A 19,297-nucleotide genomic window follows, 5' to 3' on the forward strand; every position below is an offset into this window, starting at 1 on the left:
ATCAAACTGATTAACGGAGATGTCTTTAAGTGACCTATTCAGACTTTTTTTTCTTTAAGGGACCTATTTGGACCTTTTTTTCTTTAAGGGACCAATCTGAAACCAAAAATGTCTTTAAGGGACCATCTTATTAATTAAACCTTTTTTAAAAATACCCACCTCCATTTAATTTAACCCCGGTAAAATACCGTTAAAGAAAAATTGTCACGTCTCCAAATTGCTTCTCAACTCTTTGTAAGCGAGAGCCCTGAATTCTAAAACAGTTATGGCGCGCACAACTCTTTGTACTCTTAACGCAAATTTGAACGCCATATTCCATCCGGCTTGCTTGCTCTATATATAGTTGTGCCATTTATGAGGGGTTATGTTACTTGATGTTTCTCGATTGGAAAAATTTAACTAAAAGGAACTTAAAACTTCTTAAACTTAAAGGACCAAATTAAAACCTAAAATAAACATAACGACCAAATATACAATTAAGCCTAAAACCTATTAAACTATATAAGGACAAAAAAAATTAAATTTCCATTCACCGCTAGATCTTGCCACCAGTATATATATGCATATGAATGCTTCCTCTCTATATTCCCACAAAACTATCAAACACAAACAAAACTAAATATCATAAACCACTCTCCTCTAAACAAAATGAAGTCTTTTTCTTTCTTGTCACCTACACTTTTATACCTTCATCTGCTTTTTCTGTTTACCTTTAATTTAATGTGCTTTGGCCCAAACAAAATTGTAGCAATGGCTGCAATATTAGGAAACCAAACAGATCATTTTGCATTACTCAAATTTAAAGAATCAATATCCAATGTTCCAAATGGAGTCTTAGATTCTTGGAACTCTTCCATCCACTTTTGTAAGTGGGGTGGAATCACATGCAACCCCATGCATCAAAGAGTTATAGGATTGAACGTAGAAGCATATCAGTTACATGGATCTTTATCTCCGCATATTGGTAATCTCACTTTACTGAAAAATCTCAACCTTGGAAACAACAGCTTCTATGGAGAAATCCCAAAGGAGTTAGGTAAGTTGCTACAATTGGAACAACTTTATCTCACCAATAACTCTTTTGTAGGTGAAATTCCTACAAACTTGACATATTGCTCCAGTCCAATCTTAAAGACTTATTCCTGTCAGGGAACAATCTCATTGGTAAAATACCAATTGCAATTGCCTCGTTGAAAATGCTTCAAAGAATGACTCTTTCTAGTAACAAATTAACTGGAGGAATCCCTTCATTCATAGGGAATCTTTCATGCTTAACGCGATTTTCGTTTGCCAATAACAACTTAGAAGGAGATATTCCACAGGCAATTTGTCTCCTCAAAAACTTGACAGTTTTACGAGTGGGTGTGAACAATTTGTCAGGTACCCCTCCTTCTTGTCTTTACAACATCACCTCACTTACTATATTTTTCATGGCAATAAATAACTTTCATGGCCCTCTTCCACCCAACATGTTTCACACTCTCCCAAATATCTAAATGTTTGGTATTGCAAAAAATCAATTTTCAGGTCCAATCCCCACTTCTATAAATGCATCTTCTTCCATTAATTTTCTTGATATCCCTGACAATAATTTTGTTGGGCAAGTTCCAAGTCTAGGAAAGCTAAAAGATTTATACCATCTAAATTTGGAACTAAACAATTTAGATAACAATTCCGCTAAGGATTTAGAGTTTTTAAAACCTTTGACAAACTGTAGTAAATTGTATTTGCTTTCTTTTGACACAAATAACTTTGGAGGCGTTCTGCCAAATTCTATAGGCAATTTAAGCAATGAGCTTAAAATGCTATATCTTGGGTGTAACATGATATCAGGAAAAATTCCTGCTGAATTAGGACATCTAGTTGGCTTAATATCATTGTACTTGGAATCTAACCACCTTTGAAGGAGTTATTCCAACTACTTTTGGAAAGTTACAAAAATTGCAACTGTTAAGTTTAAGAAATAACAAGTTGTCAGGAGATATACCACACTTTGTAGGTAATCTCAGTCAATTGTTTATTTTGGATTTATATGATAATACGTTTGAGGGAAATATTCCTCCAAGCATAGGAAACTGCCAAAAGTTACAATATCTAAAACTTTCACAAAATAAGTTTAGAGGAACCATACCTTTAGAGGTTTTTAATCTTTTTTCTTTAACAAACCTCTTGGACTTGTCACATAACTCTTTGAGTGGTAGCTTACCAAAACAAGTGGGTATGCTAAAAAATATAGATTGGCTAGATGTTTCTGAAAATCATTTGTCTGGGAATATTCCTGAAACTATTGGTGAATGTGTAAGCTTAGAGTACCTCAATTTACAAGGGAATTCCTTCAACGGAACAATACCATCCTCTTTGGCTTCTCACAAAGGTCTGCGATATTTGGACCTATCAAGAAATCAATTCTACGGACCAATTCCTGATGCTATGCAAAACATCTCTAGCTTAGAATACTTGGATGTTTCTTACAACATGTTGGAAGGTGAGGTGCCGATATATGGTGTATTTGGAAATGCAACACAAGTAGAAATTATTGGAAACAATAAGCTTTGCGGAGGTATTGCACAACTGCATCTACCACCATGCCATATCAATGGCATAAAACACCCAAAACACCATGAATTCAGGTTCATAATAGTGATAGTTAGTGTGGTTTCTTTCCTTCTCATTCTTTCATTTATTATAACCATCTATTGGATGAGGAAAAGAAATCAAAAACGATCTTTTGATTCACCAACAATCGATCAACTAACTAAGGTTTCATATCAAGCCTTACATCGAGGAACCGATGGGTTCTCGACTAGAAACTTGATAGGCTCAGGAAGTTTTGGTTCTGTGTACCGAGGAAATCTTGTGTCAGAAGATAATTTTGTTGCTGTAAAGGTCTTGAACCTACAAAAACAGGGAGCTCACAAGAGTTTTATTGTTGAATGTAATGCACTCAAAAATATTAGACACCGAAATTTAGTTAAGATCTTAACATGTTGTTCGAGTACAGATTACACAGGCCAAGAATTTAAAGCTTTAGTTTTTGATTACATGAAAAATGGAAGCTTAGAACAATGGTTGCATCCCGAGATTTTAAATGCAGAGCCTCCAACAACATTAGACCTCAGTCATAGACTAAACATCATTATTGATGTTGCTTCTGCGTTACATTATCTTCATCATGAATGTGAGCAATTGGTCATTCATTGTGATCTAAAGCCAAGCAATGTCCTTCTTGATAATGACATGGTTGCACATGTGAGTGATTTTGGCATATCAAGACTCATCTTAACCATTGGCGGTACCTCCCATAAAGATACCAGTACAATTGGAATAAAGGGAACTGTTGGCTATGCTCCTCCGGGTATGTTCTAAACTCTTGAATATTACTATTTCTTTCAATCCTTCTATATTTCGGTGCAGACTTAATATTATACTAGCTAGGGACATATTATTAATCACTTTTCCTACGTATGTTAGAGTATGGAATGGGTTTTGAAGTGTCCACATGTGGTGACATGTATAGCTTTGGAATCCTTGTGTTGGAAATGCTTACTGGTAGAAGACCCACCGATGAAACTTTGGAAGACGGTCAAAATCTGCATAACTTTGTTCGGATTTCATTTCCTGATAATCTTATAAATATTTTAGACCCACATATTTTATCAAGAGATGCTGGAGTTTCAATTAGAGATGGAAAGAGTGAAAATCTTTTTCCAAGGGTAGAGGAGTGCTTAATTTCACTTTTTAAGATTGGGCTTGTATGTTCAATGGAATCACCAAAAGAAAGAATGAATATTGTGGATGTCAATAGAGAGCTTATCATAATCAAAAAGGCCTTTCTTGCCGGTGAGATAAACTGATATTTTTATATGCTTATTTGTGTGATAACAAACTCATTAATTGATTATGGATTATTGTTTGATTTTAATAATCTTATTGTGCATTTCAGGCTCCTAAACAGCAAAATACAATGGTAATAATGTGCTTCTTCTTGATTGAAATTTCAGGTGTTCGCGCTCATAATTAGTAATCAAAGCTGAACTAAATTTCTAAGATCATTTGTGGAAAGAGGATTGTATTCAACTTGATGCACTTTAAGAAACTTAATGGTCCTCCTGCTGGAAGCGCGTGTAACATTTTGTTTAATGTAGATTTGCTTGTATTTAGTTGCTATAAATAAGTAATGTTGTATTGCATTCTGTTTCAATGAAATGAGAATTGATACTTCTCCGATATTTATCTTCAATTTCAATTATTTGTCATGTATTTTCTTTCATTGTCTGAAGAATTGCCACTGTAGTCTGTAGTTAAAACTGTGAATGCAAAATTGTTAGACTCAGTCTTTTATTTCATAGTAGATGATTTTGTCAGCAATAGTTTAGCTCATCGTCTGTCTTATTATCGAAAGCAGAACATAAAAGCCCGATATTTCCAACCTTGCACCTACAAATACAAACTCTTATTTGTTTCAAACTTGAGAATACACGTAAATATATATTGCTAGATGTCCAAAATTATAATTGTAAAATATATGGATGTTAACTCTGTAATAAAGAAACTCTTGAATGCAAAACCACAATCTATGATATGACCACAATTGTGTGCACAATTTAATCATAAAAGAGACCTATCAATGTGCTTCTTTTATTTTATGATGATGATAAACTCTAGACATATCAGTTTGCTTCTATGCTAACTAAGGATGTATGAAGAAGTAATTATATCAGTTTGCTTCTTTTATTTGGCACCAATGGTTAAAAGTTCTAAATAAGAAGTATTGTCTCCACAAGAATGAAACAATTTATTGTTTTTGGCTTATGAGGATTGTTTATGTAACCTCAGGATTCATCCTTCTCCCTTCCCGTGTGTGTAGCCACAAGGTCGGCCACCTCTGCAACGGCATCGTCCCACATCAGGAACCGCATATGACGATTTCGTTTATGTTCATTTAAATCTTCCGACCAAAAATTAAAATTTATGCAACCCTAGATCCCAATCTACTTTAGTTATAATGAAAAATCTGACCTTAAATAGTCTTCAACAGTGTATTTCTAGCAACTTCCCAATTAATAGGCAAAATTACACCGTAGGTCCTTTATCTTATTTTTTTGTAACACTTTGGTCATTTATCTTTTTTTTTTGTAACACTTTGGTCCTTTATCTTGTTTTTATAACACTTTGGTCCTTTATCTTATTTATTTTTAACACTTTGGACCTCCTTATAATAGTGTTGTGATGCAGATATACATTAAAATTCTAATAACATGTGTTTGCTTTCATTTCTTTGCGCTGACACATGACATAGCTGCCATGAAAAACACATACAGCAGAACATTCTCCTGGTTAATGTTGTTGAAGCATCTGAACCAAATACTATGAAGAAAGTTGTAGAGATTGAAAAAGAATGATGACCATTTATTTTTGGTGTATCAAAAGAATAACATATGCCATATTTGTTATTTTGGCTTAGTTTATCAGCATTGGCATGTTGTCTTTGGTTCAGTTCAGTCAAGTTTATCAATTTTTAATTTATTCTGTTGAAGTCATTTTAATCAACAATGTTTATGTTGTATTGAATGCTTCTTAAATTAGATGATGTATGAGCGTCAAAAAAAAATTAGATGATGTATGATATTCTAACAACACTTGCTGAATTGAGGGAGGGGCCTTGTGGACCAAGTTACAGACTAAACTCTACGGAGTGCATCTGCCTCTAATTTGAAATCAAAACCAAGGAATTTGTGAAGCCTAGCCTGCTGTTCAAGGGTCTGCTAGGAAAATATTTAAGAAGGACATCAAAGCATGAAAAGTAGCTGGGGCATTTTCTGAACCGTGCTTTACACCTCTCGTTTGGACTATAAGCTAGAATATAGTTGAAAAGCTAGTCGATAGCTGAAAATCTAGCTTATAGCCGATACCTTCTGTGGAGGGAGCTTTCCAAGCCAAATTACAAAACTACAAAGGTGGAAGGAATGAGAAAAAGAACCAGAGCAATAATGCAAGTCTCTTTTCACCGTGTCCATACTGCAAAAAAAAACAACCATGCACCAAACAAGTGTTGGTGGAGACCAGATGTAAAATGTTATAATTGTGGTCACTTAGGACATGTGGAAAGAATATGTAAGGCTCAACAACAACAAGGAGAATCCAAGGTTGCTGAAGATCAACCTTTGGAGGAGCAGCTCTTCGTAGCATCATGCTTTGCAACCAACATCACCACGGAGAGTTGGCTTATAGACAGTGGTTGCACAAACCACATGACTCATGATCGTGAACTTTTCAAAGAACTGGATGAGACAACTATTTCCAAAGTCAGAATTGGAAATGGAGCACTTATTGAAGTAAAAGGCAAGGGAACAGTTGCAATTGAAGGCCACTCGGGTTTGAAATTAATTTCTGATGTCTTATATGTTCCTGAAATTAATCAAAAACTGTTGAGTGTTAGTCAACTGTTGGAAAAAGGATATAAGATGTTGTTTGAGGGCAAAAAATGTGTGATTAAAGATGCAAATAACATAGAAATGATCAATGTTCAAATGAAAGGCAAGAGCTTTGCCTTGGATTTGATGAATGAGGAACAACAGGCTGCTGTACACAAGGAAGATGACAATACAAAGCTTTGGCATAAGAGATTAGGACACTTTCATCATGCTGCTCTACTTTTCATGAAGAAGAACCACATGGCGTATGACTTTCCTGAATTAGAAGACATGCCTCCAAAATGTGCTGCTTGTCAATATGGAAAGCAAAGCAGACTTCCTTTTCAACATAAAACAAGGCTTGGAGGGCTACACAGAAGCTGCAATTAGTACATACAGACGTGGGAGGACCCATGAAAACACCATCATTGAATGGCAGTAAGTATTACATTGCATTCATTGATGATTATTCAAGGATGTGTTGAATTTATTGTATGAAGCTTAAATCTGATGTTGCTAACATCTTCATGAAGTTTAAAGCTTGGGTTGAAACTCAAAGCGGGTGCAAAATGCGGGTGATCAGGTCCGATAATGGAACTGCATATACCTCTGAAAAATTTAGCAACTTTTGTGTTGATGCAGGCATTGAACATCAATTCACCGCACCATACACTCCACAACAAAATGGAGTGGTTGAAAGGAAAAACAGAACAATTATGGAGATGACATGGTGATTACTTCATGACAAAGGACTGCCAAAGAAATTTTGGGCTGAAGCTGCAAACACAGCAGTGTTTTTGCTAAACAGATTGCCAACAAAAGCATTGCAGAAAAAGACTCCATTTGAAGTATGGTGACTACAAACCAAAGCTAATAAATTTGAAGATATTTGGATGTCTATGTTTCTCTTACAGATATGAATTGCAAATTTCTATGTCAGCAGAGATGTCAAATTTCTAGAGTCGGATAGTTGGAATTGGGAAGACGATGAGAAGCTTGAATTTTGGGAGGAGAATGAAGATGTTGATGATGAACCAGTTAGAGGAACTAGATCACTTTCAGACATCTATCAAAGGTGCAACGTTGCTGTCATGGAGCCAGAAGGATATGAAGAAGCTGCGGCTGATCAGAAATGGGTCAATGCAATGAAGGAAGAGCTCAAAATGAAATATTTGTTTGCCAAGAGAAATATGCAAATGAAGTTCTCAAAAAATTCAACATGGAAGGTTGCAAACCAGATGTAACGCAATGAATCAAAAGGAGAAGTTTTTCAAAGAAGATGGAGCTGAAAAAATGGATGAAATGTTGTACAGAAGCCTTATAGGCTGCCTAATGTATTTAAGTGCAACTAGGCCTGACATCTTGCATGCAGTCAGTTTGTTATCAACTGATTGGGCTGGATGCGTTGATGATATGAGAAGTACTTGGGGTTATCACTTTAGCTTTGGTTCTGGAATATTTTCATGGCATTAAAAAAAAAACAGGAAGTGATTACTCAATCCACTGCAGAAGCAGAGAACTGCTATCTATCCTAGACATAGGGGCGGCTCTTAGGGGGTGAGAGTACCGTAAGGTGTCGGGCCTCTATCTTTTGGGACCTTAAAAATATTTTTATATGGTAGTAGGTTTTGTAAAAAATAAAAAATGATGACTCAAAAAAATAAAATAAAAAGTTCTAATTCTAATATAATTTTAATCTATTTTTGATCGCCCAATCTAAAGTGGCTAGACAAATTTTCAGAAAAATAAAATAAACAAGAAAAAGGTTTTTCTTGTCTCAAACGCAAACAAAAATGCATGTATCTTCTCATTCTTCCTCTCACTGCTAGAAGGAATGATTTTTTTTTTAAGTAGCCAGAAGATATTTAATTTGTTGTTATCGATTAAAATAAAAATAGTTACAATAATAACTAAGGTACTTTTTATATTATTGATGTTAGGGTAAATAGTTGTTTACCCCAAAGTTAGCAAAATTTGATTTATCCCTTGTCTAATTATTTTTTTCAAATCCACCTTACAATATGAAGATTCCCTCATTTTGCCCCATAGTTGGACAATTGAGTATCTGACTGTGCATTTTTTATGATATGTGTAACACTCCTTTTCAAAGACCGAAAAGAAGAGCGTCACAGTTCTCTACCCAAACTTAAATGCATAAATACAAGCAAATAAAATTATGTTGATTTGTTTTTCTTAAAAATGAAAGTAATAAGTGAGAAATGTACTCTAATACATGAGTACTATTTTGGTTTCTTTAAAAAAAATTCAAAATACATTTTATATAAATCTAAAGTAAGCCCACAAATAATATGCATCACTTATATCAAACAATCATCAAGTAATTTTTCTCAAAGGATTTTCAAATATAAAACATTTCCATTTCACATAAGTATCTTACGATCTTTCAATTCAAAATGATAAAAAGACATATTCTACAAAAGACCCTAACCCACAAATAATCATGAGCTGGTCAATCACTAAAGATGCATGTCATCTAGAGAGTACTCCAATGACGTCATCAATACTTGAATATTAAAGAGATATTTCTCTTCGGACTTCATAAATAAAACTAGATCACTAATCAACGCTCACGGTCTTGGTATTAACGTCTCTCACAATGCCGTTTTCCTTTTCCCAAGGAACTTCAACTTGAGATCTTAGTATCCTGCACTAATTGTTGTAAGGGTGAATCACTCGTACACAAGTTACCATCGTGATGATGTCACAAGGCTACACATAATATTATACAAGTATATACATTTTTATTTAATAGTATATATACATACCTGAGTATCTAATCATGTATTTAAATCAAATAGAATCAAGTAGTCAAATAGTCACATATAATCAAATAATCACAAAATATGAATTGCACAAAAACATTATATCAACATCAGAATTCAACAATTAGTCAAAAACAAAGATAATCAAATATATCCAATATATCAATCATCGAAATTTTAATCATTTTAAAATGTATATAAAATTCAATCATAATTCTTCACTCAAAAGTATTATCTTTATTCAACCTACTCCATGGAGACCTCTATTATGAGCGCAAGGCCGTTTCAACTGCCATAACATGGTCGTTTGCAAATCAACCTATATCAAATATGTCTCAACCATTCTGGCCCGAGCGCTACACCTTACTATAGATAGTCGTGCACAGTCAAGTTTCACCACGTCAGGTTGTATGATTTCCTCCAGTCAGAGTGGCTATATATCTCTGACTATTGGTAGCAGTTTAAAACACCGGTGAACCCCAATAGGTCTTGAGGCGACCCAGCCGAACCTATCCTTAGTCTTACATACATTATCGTAATGTAAGAAACACCCTGTTTTGCTCTTCACCTATCAAAGGTGGATAATTATTTAAGTGTTCAACTTAATTTGTCTTTGTCAATATCCAACTTGGCATATTAATCCTCTAACACTCAATACAACTTATAAGAAATCACTATCAACTTTTCACCGTAAACACTCAAGCACATATATATTATTCTAAATAAATAAAATCAAGGATATAGATCATTTATTCATTCCTCTTCAAAGACATTTTCAAATCATATCATTGAAGAAGATTTATGTGATCAATTAGTCATCATTTAACATTTTGCATGTAGCTTAATGAATTTAAATTACTATATAAAGTACACAACATCCCTAATATTATAACTAATAATATATATATGGGGAGGGATAAAATTACACCGGTGTAACATTTGAGTAATGTTACACCGGTGTAACATTTGAGTAATGTTACACCGCTCAATAACGTTTTAACGAATACAAATTTTACAAAATTCACTGTTGGATTGAAAGCTTATATCGTATAAATTATCCAAGTTAAATTTTATAAAAATCTAAAATCGTTTGCTTCACTAGTAGAAAAATGACTTTTGGATAAGGGATTCCACTACTGGTATGTGAATACCAGTAGTTAAAACCATTTGACCAAAGGATTCCACTACTGATATTTGAATACCAATAGTGAAAAGTTCATAGACAAGGAATTTCACTACTGGTTTTCTTAAATCAGTAGTGAAAAGTAGACACGGTGGCAATGTTGAAATTTGTTTTAATTGGATTTCACTACTGATTTGGTCTTCAACCGTAGTGGAATCCCTTAACTTAGAATGTATAGCGCAGAGTGTTCATTTGTTCATTCATTCATTCCCAATTCCCTTAACATATGTTTCGCGCAGAACTTATGAAGCTAGAACGAAATTCACAATCATCAATCATCTTCTCCAGAACGAGTTTCAATCATTCATCATTCTAAGTTTACTCTCGTCTTCTTCGTCATTCCCAATCATCTTTCAAAATTAGGGCACAATCGGAACGACGAACTTCACAATCGGAACGAAGAACTTCATCTTCTCCAGAACGAGTTTACTTTTGGTACGTTCAATTCTTCCTCCAAATTTCTTTTTATCTAATTTAATCATATCAATGTTAAGATTTCTCAAAATTTCTTTGTATGTAGAACAAAGGCTTGGAGAATCCCATGAAATTGTCGCCAAATACCCAAATCCCTAAATCCCTAAATCCCAAATCCCTAAATCATTTTCATTCTTCTTCACTGCAAACTGTTCTTCATTCTTCGTGTTGAAACCCTAAATCCCTAAATCGTCTTCTTCTCTTTGAAACCCCAAACCGTGTTCTTCATTCGTCGTGTTCTCAGGTACTAAATTCTGGAGAAAAAACACCATAAGCATTACTAAATTCTGGAAGCATGTTCTAATTTTTGTTTATACTTCTTAGGATGTTAATTGATGAAAAGGAACAGGACAATTTGTGGTTTGTTTTAATCTTGTGTGCAAGGTTTTAAAAAACGGTCCTGTACCGTGAAAACGGGCGTTACAAAACGCTATTTCAAGTGACCTATACCGTTTTTTAAGGTTTTAAAGGTGCGAAAAAAAATCACAGCCGAAACGCCGTTACGAACGATACGAAACGCCGTTACGGCCGCGAAACGCCGTTACGGCCGCGAAACACCGTTACCGACGTGAAAATGCAGAAAAAATGTTGAACAGAATCAGAATCTTACACTTTTACTTTTACCAGACCAGACACCAGAGTACCTCTCTACTTTCTTATCACAATTTCACGTGCTTCCTTCTTTCTTTCCTAATCCTCTCCTCTGTTCATGCTTCTTTCTTTCCTCTCCTCACAAACAATTTCACAGCCTGTGTTCTTTCCTCTCCTCTGTCCATGCTTCTTTCTTTCCTCTCCTTTGATCTGTACGTGATTGCAAGCTGCTGCTGCTGCTGTGCTTCGGTGCTTCCATCCCACCAACAGGTAACTAATAACCTTTTGTAAACTATTGTGTTGTTTGTAAATGGAAAAGATTTGAGATGGGAAGGAAGAAAACAAATTGGAATTTGTGTTGTTTGTAAATGAAAAAGATTTGAGATGGGAAGAAAGAAAACAAATTGGAATTAGGGATTTTTTTTTTGTTTAATGCGTGTGAGGGGGGTGGGTGGGGTGGGTGGGTGAAAATGTTGAGTTAGTTGTGTCTCTCACTGACTTAAGAGTGGTGGTGAATAGTGATAGTGATTTTTTTTGGTTAAAATTGGTTTTTTTTTAATCAGCAATAATTTATTGATAATAGTCACCAAAAACATAAGATATGTTTAAGGAGGCTAGGTAACAACCCACTATAAAAAAGTGGTAACAAAAAAGGCACAAAACAAGGCTAATGATTAGTGAATAGATAAATAGAGTTAAAAATCTTAAGATAATAAGACTAAATTAGATTTTGATTACACTAAAAATTAGATTAAAGTATTCTTTATTAATTTACTTACTTGAGTAATTTTTTAAAATTAAACTATAAACTATTTGTAGGTTGGTTGAATAATGCCTCGAAGAGAAGAATTACCGGTAGAAGAAGAAGAACGATTTCCAATCGGTAGAGCACAAGGTGCTCCGAGTGATGACATTGGTTGGCATTTTGCTAACATTCTACAAGGCGTAAATAGAAACACCATAGAATGTAAACTTTGTGACAAAGTAATAACCGGTGGAATAACTCGGTTGAAGGAACATATTGCACACTTTCCCGGAGAAGTCAAAGGTTGTGGTAGAGTCACACAGATTATTAGGGAAAGTATGATGCAGCTTTTATTAGACAATAAGGCAAAGAAAAATGATTCACGAAAAAGAAAGGAAGAATTTGTCTCACTTTTAAGAGGAGATAACAATGTAAACCATGAAGATTTAGAGGAAGAGGAGGCTATTAGACAAGCAACACATGAAAGCATGAGGTCGCATAGACAATGGCAAGACGGACAAAGATTTCCTGGAAGTGGCATTGGCAGTAGTAGTAGTAGTGGTGTAGGTGTAGCTTCATTTGGACATCAACGAAGGGATCTTAATCAAAGAATGTGAAATGTAGATGTTGATCTAGAGAGAAGTAAGAGTATGAAGCAAACAAAGGTTAATGTAGGAGTGTTGAAAAATGCGCGGCAAAAGTTAGCAAAGGCATTATCTAAATTGATAATACATGAACGTTTGCCTATAAACTTGACCACTTCTCCTTGGCTGCATAACTTGTTAAACGAAGCTGCAAGGTTAGGTCCAGGTGTTAAATGTCCTTCTCCTTATGAGATTTCAGAGATATACTTGAACGAAGAATGTAAGGATATGCAAAAGTATATAGATACATTAAAACCATTCTGGGAAGAGAGGGGGGTGACTATAATGTGTGATGGTTGGACAAATGGAATAAATCACATGCATATCATGAACTTTTTAGTATATTGTAGTCGAGGAACAGCGTTCATAAAGTCTATTGATGCCTCGGATGTTACCAGTAGAAACACTGAGTATTACTTTAACTTGCTTGACAAAATGGTTGAAGAGGTGGGAGAAGAATATGTTGTTCAAATTGTCACTGATAATGAGGCAGCATTGAAAGCAGCTGGTTTAAAGTTGATGGAAAAGAGACCTACTCTTTATTGGTCTCCATGTGCAGCTCATTGTTTGGATTTGTGTTTAGAAGATATTGGGAAAAAGTCAAATGTCCAAAGAGTGCTTGATGAAGCAAAAAAGGTAACTTTGTTTATATACAATCATATTTGGACAGTAAGTTTGATGAAGAAATATACAAATGGCAAAGAACTTATTCGTCCAGCGATCACTCGTTTTGCTACACAATTTTTGCAACTTGAATCAATTGTTAAAGAGAAGCAAGGTTTGAAGGCTATGTTTGATTCTGATGAATACAAGAATTCTAAATATGGAAAAGACAAATCAGGAGGAGCTGCATATGAAGCAAAGAAAATTGTGATGAGTAAAGAATTTTGGAATAAGGCAACTGAAATACTAAAGGTATTTGAACCGATTGTCCAGGTCTTGAAGTTGGTGGATGGTGATGTTAAACCAACAATGGGATTTCTTTATGAAGCAATTGATAGAGCCAAACAAGCTATTGAGAAAAATTGTCGCTACCACGCTTATTATAATTCAATCATTGACAGCAGATGGGTTTTCATGCATTCTGATTTGCACGCAGCAGGTTTGCATCAACGTATTTAATTTATTACGTTTACATGTTGGTATTTAATTTTGATGTAACAATGTTAATCATTTTCTCTTAGGTTATTTTCTCAATCCACAATTCCAATTTGGAGTAGTCCATGGAAGAGATGTAGCTAGGGAAACCTTGGATGGAACCACAAAAGTAATAAGAAAATTAGAACCAAACATTAATATTCAAATAAGAGCTAACAATCAGGTGAGACATTTGTTCATGTTATTTATTTATAATTCAATACTAAATCTTAGAAACAAAATATTCATTTGAGACTTATATGGTATATTGGTTATTGTAGTTATTACTTTTTCGGGATAAGCAAGAGTCCTTTGGAACTCCACAAGCTCAACAAGCATGGCGTGGAACGGATCCTGGTATGTATTATGGTAAATAACTCGTTTAGTTGATAAGAAAATATGAACAAGTTATGCTAATTTTCTCTATCAAATTTTTATTTAGCTGAATGGTGGCTGTTATATGGATCTTCTGCTCCTGAACTTCAAAGAATAGCTGTAAGAGTTCTAAGCCAAACAACTTCAGCTTCAAACTGTGAGCGAAATTGGAGTACCTTTAGTTACATCCATACAAAGACGAGAAACAGATTGAAGTATAAAAAACTACAGAAGCTTGTCTTTGCATATTATAACATGAAGCTACAAAATAGGAGCACCATGAGAAGAAGTCAGGAAGAAATTGAAAAAAACTTTAGTCCTATCAACCTTGATCATATATTTCAAGAAGACCCTTTATCTCCATGGCTTGAAGAGATAGAGGGACCATTGTTGGATGGAACTCAAAATGCACAGTGGCTCCCTATTGATTCTGATGATGACATTGAAGAAATACCCATTGATGTTGATCACTCAAATTCAGGTCATACACCTAGTCAAAGTGGGGAAGGTGGTTTAAGTCCACCAAGTGATGAAAATAGTGGTGGCAATGGTGGCGGTGGTAATCAAGAACAAGTCATGGAATAAGTGAAGGGTCACATCATTCTTTTCAAGAAGAAGCATATGATAGGCGTGATCAAAATTTATTGTCCCGTCGAATGGAAGAAGAATCATGTGAAGATATGACTGGTGGTGGTAGTAGTAACCCTAGCAGAGGTCGAGCTAAACGTGGTAAAAGTAAAAAGAAAGCTAATCCATTGGATGATTCTTCCTCGTCAAGCGGAGTACAATCATATGGTGATTTTGGTTTTGTTGCACCATTTGAAGGTAATCAAGGTAATTTTCCATCATATTACCAAAATCCTTCTTATATGCCACACGGGTATTATCCATATATGTCAAACCCAAACATGCCATTTTATAATGACGCTCCTATGAATTATAATGAGTCATCAACAAATTCTTCATATGATTACCAACAAATAGAACCACCAAGAAGTTCTGGATTGTTTGATTATGTCTTTGGAAGAAGTGGAAATAACAATGATGAAGGTGATAGTGGAAGTTATGATCCTGCACGTCGTTCTACCATGTGGTGACTAGTAATGTAATCAATAAGTTTTCAATAAACTTTTTTAAATGTATTAGTAGTTTCTTATGTTGTAACTTATAACTTAATGTAGCAAATTTGGCATGCACTTTGTTTAAATAAGATTTGTGCAATTTTTATAAGATCTGTGCAATTTTGTGATTAATTCACACCGCGACGACCGCAATCTGTAACGCAGCATCCGTTACAGCCGAAATCGTGAAAACCTTGACGCGACCGCGACCGCGACCGTTTTTTAAAACCTTGCTTGTGTGTCACATAAAATTCAATTATGTAATTCACTATGATCTTGTTGACATGAGTATTAACAGAGTCATTAAATGTCGCATTGGTATGCAGATTGTGTTTTGAAGTACTCTGGCTAAGCTGAATTGTGTATTGGGTTCAAATGGAATATATAATTGAATAGTAATTTTCTTGTCCTGTTTGAATTTTACTATGTTGAACTTGGTTATGGAGCATAAGTCAGGTGTTTTGAAATAGTTTTCTTTTTAATAATTTATGTTTTTTTGTCTCTGCAATGGTCACTTGTTTTAGTAATTTATGTTTTTCCTATGTTGTGCCAAATTTGAGTAGCTTTGGAGGCCAATCCTCACTAGTGCAGAAAGGGGATTCCATTACCGGCCAAATAGGGATTCCACTACTGGCCGCGGCCGGTAGTAAATACACTCGTCGTTGTAAGTCAATACTTTCCACGACGGGTCTTTTTATACCCGTCGTGGTATGTCAGGTTTCTACTGTATTATTAATTAAATTTATGAGGATTCCACTACGGGTATTTACAAATACCCGTAGTGGTATGTATGAGATTCCACTACGGGTATTTTCAATATCCGTAGTGGTATGTATAGTTTTCATTTTTTTTTTTATAGTCTGGGATTCCACTACCGGTATTTGTAAATACCGGTAGTGGTATGTGTGGTTTTAATTTTTTTTTTTTAGAATTGAGGATTCCACTACTGGTATTAACAAATACCCGTAGTGGTATGTATTGTTTCCAGTTTTTTTTTTTTAGAATCTGGGATACCACTACGGGTATTTAACAAATACCCGTAGTGGTATGTATTGTTTCCAGTTTTTTTTTTTTAGAATCTGGGATACCACTACGGGTATTTAACAAATACCCGTAGTGGTATGTATGGTTTTCACTACTGATTGTTATAAATATCAGTAGTGGTATGTTAGTTTTTTTTTTTGTTTTTTTGTTTTTTTTCGTTTTTTTTAATTCCTGTGCCTGCATATTAATATATGGCGCCCTTCCGGCGCATAAATTATACGTTCTTTTAGTAGGTAATAACGCAAAAGAAAATTGTCATAATTTCGAATATTATTTTCCACAATTCATTGTCAATTCCTAACAAGTTACACATTCAATACATTAAAATCACAAAACTTAACATTATCACTAATTATATCTATTCTAATTCCAAGCATACAGCCCCCTAATATACACAAAAATCAAAACTAGCTCTATCCAATTCCAAAACAGCAACTCAAACTACCAATTCCATGACAGTCCAAAACAGCAAGTCCAAAACAGTGGGATGCACCCGAGCCAAATTACCAATTCCATCACCTGATCTGCTTCCAAGACTCAAACTAAAGCTAATAACCAATTCCTCATCACCCTGCAGAATCTCAAATTTGACAGAAAGTGTTCAAATTTGACAGAATCTCAAATCATACATGATCTAAGAAAAGCATCAACCCTCAATTCATACATGATCTGGGTTGTTTTTGTACCAGAACTACATGATAACTGCTGACAGAAAAACAATTGAAAAAATAAAAAGGATTGTTATTGCTCAAACAAAAACTCTTTAAAATAGAATTAGACTAGACAAACTCCTACTCAGTGGGCTCAAGCAAACCAAATAAATACAATATTCTCTACATATAACTGCGGAAACTAATCTCTCGAAATAATGCTGAACATGTATGGAATTATGGACCAAACAGTTAGAAGATTCAATTCAAATTCTACCTACACGCCGATAGAATCAATTATGTATTAATTCTACCTAAATATAAGTCAATTATTCAACCAATAAATACCAAAAGCAGACTATTATGTGTTAAAGTGAAAAGTAACTTTACTTAAGATCACCTTTGAATTCAACTAGTGGAAGAAAAAAACACAAAACCCTCCCAAAATTGGGTCACTATCAGTAACACATAGCATCAGGAAAAAAAAACACTAACCATTTTCTTTGTCACATAACAAACATTAACATAGAAAGACCAGAAGGAAAATTATCCTTAACTTTCTTCTAATCACATGTTGTCTATTTTCTGTTTCTGCTTAATACTTTTCACTTCTTTTAACCATTGTTTAGCTAGAGATACCATAACCATAAACAACTTACTAAGAGATGAAGAACAGGAACCCAAAACACATGAAAACGAATATCCAATTTAAAACCTTCACAATTTAAAACGTGAACTTAGAATATCCAATCTTCATTCAATGCTACCAAAATGTACTGAATGAGAAAAATGCGTGTTTTTCTTACCAGCAATTAACCATAAACAGAAAAAGAATGAAAACGAATACGAATGAAAACGAATACGAATGAAAACAAGATCAACCATAAACAGAAAACGAATGAAAACGAAAACGAATGAAATTTGGGGGAAGTTTGATTTATTCATACCTTTACCGAATGAAAACGAAGAGATTTGGAGGCGATTAAGCGTTTGCAGGTTCGTCGTTCCGTCTAGGGTTTGGAGAATGAAACCGCGAATGAAATTGGGACGATTGGAGATTGGAGAGATTGGAGAATGATTGGAGAACGATTGGAGAGTGTTTGATTTGAAGAAATTGGGACGATTTGAGGAACAAATTAGGGAGAACTAGAATTGGGACGATTGGATTGGAGAGTGTGTTCTTCTTCGCGTTTGCAGAATGAGGGAAATTGGGAAGAATGAAAAATATAATTAACACTATTAGGATTCCACTACCGGTGATAAGCTAGATCGGTAGTGGAAAGTGGGAATATGAAAAAACTAATAACACTATTAGGATTCCACTACCGGTGAATCCTAGATCGGTAGTGGAAGATAATTAAAACAATTTTGCACGTAATTACGACATTGCCACCGTGTCTACTTTCCACTACGGATTTAGCAAAGCCGGTAGTGAAATCCCTTGTCTCTGAACTTTCCACTACCGTTTTCAAAATATCAGTAGTGGAATCCTTTGGTCAAATGTATTTCACTACTGGTATTCACATACCGGTAGTGGTATCTCCAAACCAAAAGTCATTTTTCTACTAGTGTCTTCAACTTAGTTAAGACTTTAGGAACATGAAAACTACCCTTATAGATTAGTTTTATTTCTATTGTTATTTGCTCTCCTCTTTATGCGAGTGAGGACAAACATGGTGAAAAGACTCGTGTTGATTTTTGAGATATATAGTCAAGTCAACAATACTTAAAATAGTTTGAGATGTTACATTAAGACACTCACACACGGTAAATTGGATTGGAGATCTATTTCATATATCAATGTGGATATTCATTCAGAGTATTTTATGTATGCTGCGGGTTTGCCAGTTGTATAGTGTTTGCAAATTTCTCTGCAAATTGAGTAATGTAATTTGTGAGATTGTAATGTAGCTCATTATCGGTTGGTCCACATAGTAGTGTAGTTTTGGCCTTAATTATCTTCCAGTTTTCTACCCCAAAAGAAACGATTGCTATACTGAAAAGGTAGTAATGACTTTTTGACTTTTAGCTCCTATGTATATGCTTCTCTGTATCATTGACTTGACTTTTCAATATAATCTCTTTTTTTTTTTTTTTTGGTGTGTGAATTTAATAAAAATTTAAATTTGCATTCTTC

General features: G+C 34.6%; 2 protein-coding genes and 1 pseudogene across 2 annotated transcripts; all 3 read left to right on the forward strand.

Moving 5' to 3' along the window:
• Window positions 1-598: 598 nt before the first annotated feature.
• Window positions 599-4,253, forward strand: LOC123907507 (annotated as a pseudogene).
• A 7,420-nt stretch (window positions 4,254-11,673) lies between these two features.
• Window positions 11,674-12,809, forward strand: LOC123907508. The gene is made up of 2 exons (XM_045957809.1): window positions 11,674-11,714; window positions 12,264-12,809. The coding sequence occupies exon 2, from the start codon at window positions 12,276-12,278 to the stop codon at window positions 12,804-12,806; it is 531 nt and encodes a 176-aa protein (XP_045813765.1). The 5' UTR covers window positions 11,674-11,714; window positions 12,264-12,275; the 3' UTR covers window positions 12,807-12,809.
• Window positions 12,810-12,839: 30 nt separating this feature from the next.
• LOC123904258 lies at window positions 12,840-14,930 on the forward strand. The gene is made up of 4 exons (XM_045953942.1): window positions 12,840-13,935; window positions 14,018-14,154; window positions 14,252-14,327; window positions 14,413-14,930. Exons 1-4 carry the CDS (start codon window positions 12,840-12,842, stop codon window positions 14,928-14,930), a joined length of 1,827 nt encoding a protein of 608 aa, XP_045809898.1.
• The last annotated feature ends 4,367 nt before the right edge of the window (window positions 14,931-19,297 follow it).

Source organism: Trifolium pratense, linkage group LG2, assembly GCF_020283565.1.
Source record: "Trifolium pratense cultivar HEN17-A07 linkage group LG2, ARS_RC_1.1, whole genome shotgun sequence".
In the NCBI taxonomy this organism is placed as follows: domain Eukaryota; kingdom Viridiplantae; phylum Streptophyta; class Magnoliopsida; order Fabales; family Fabaceae; genus Trifolium; species Trifolium pratense.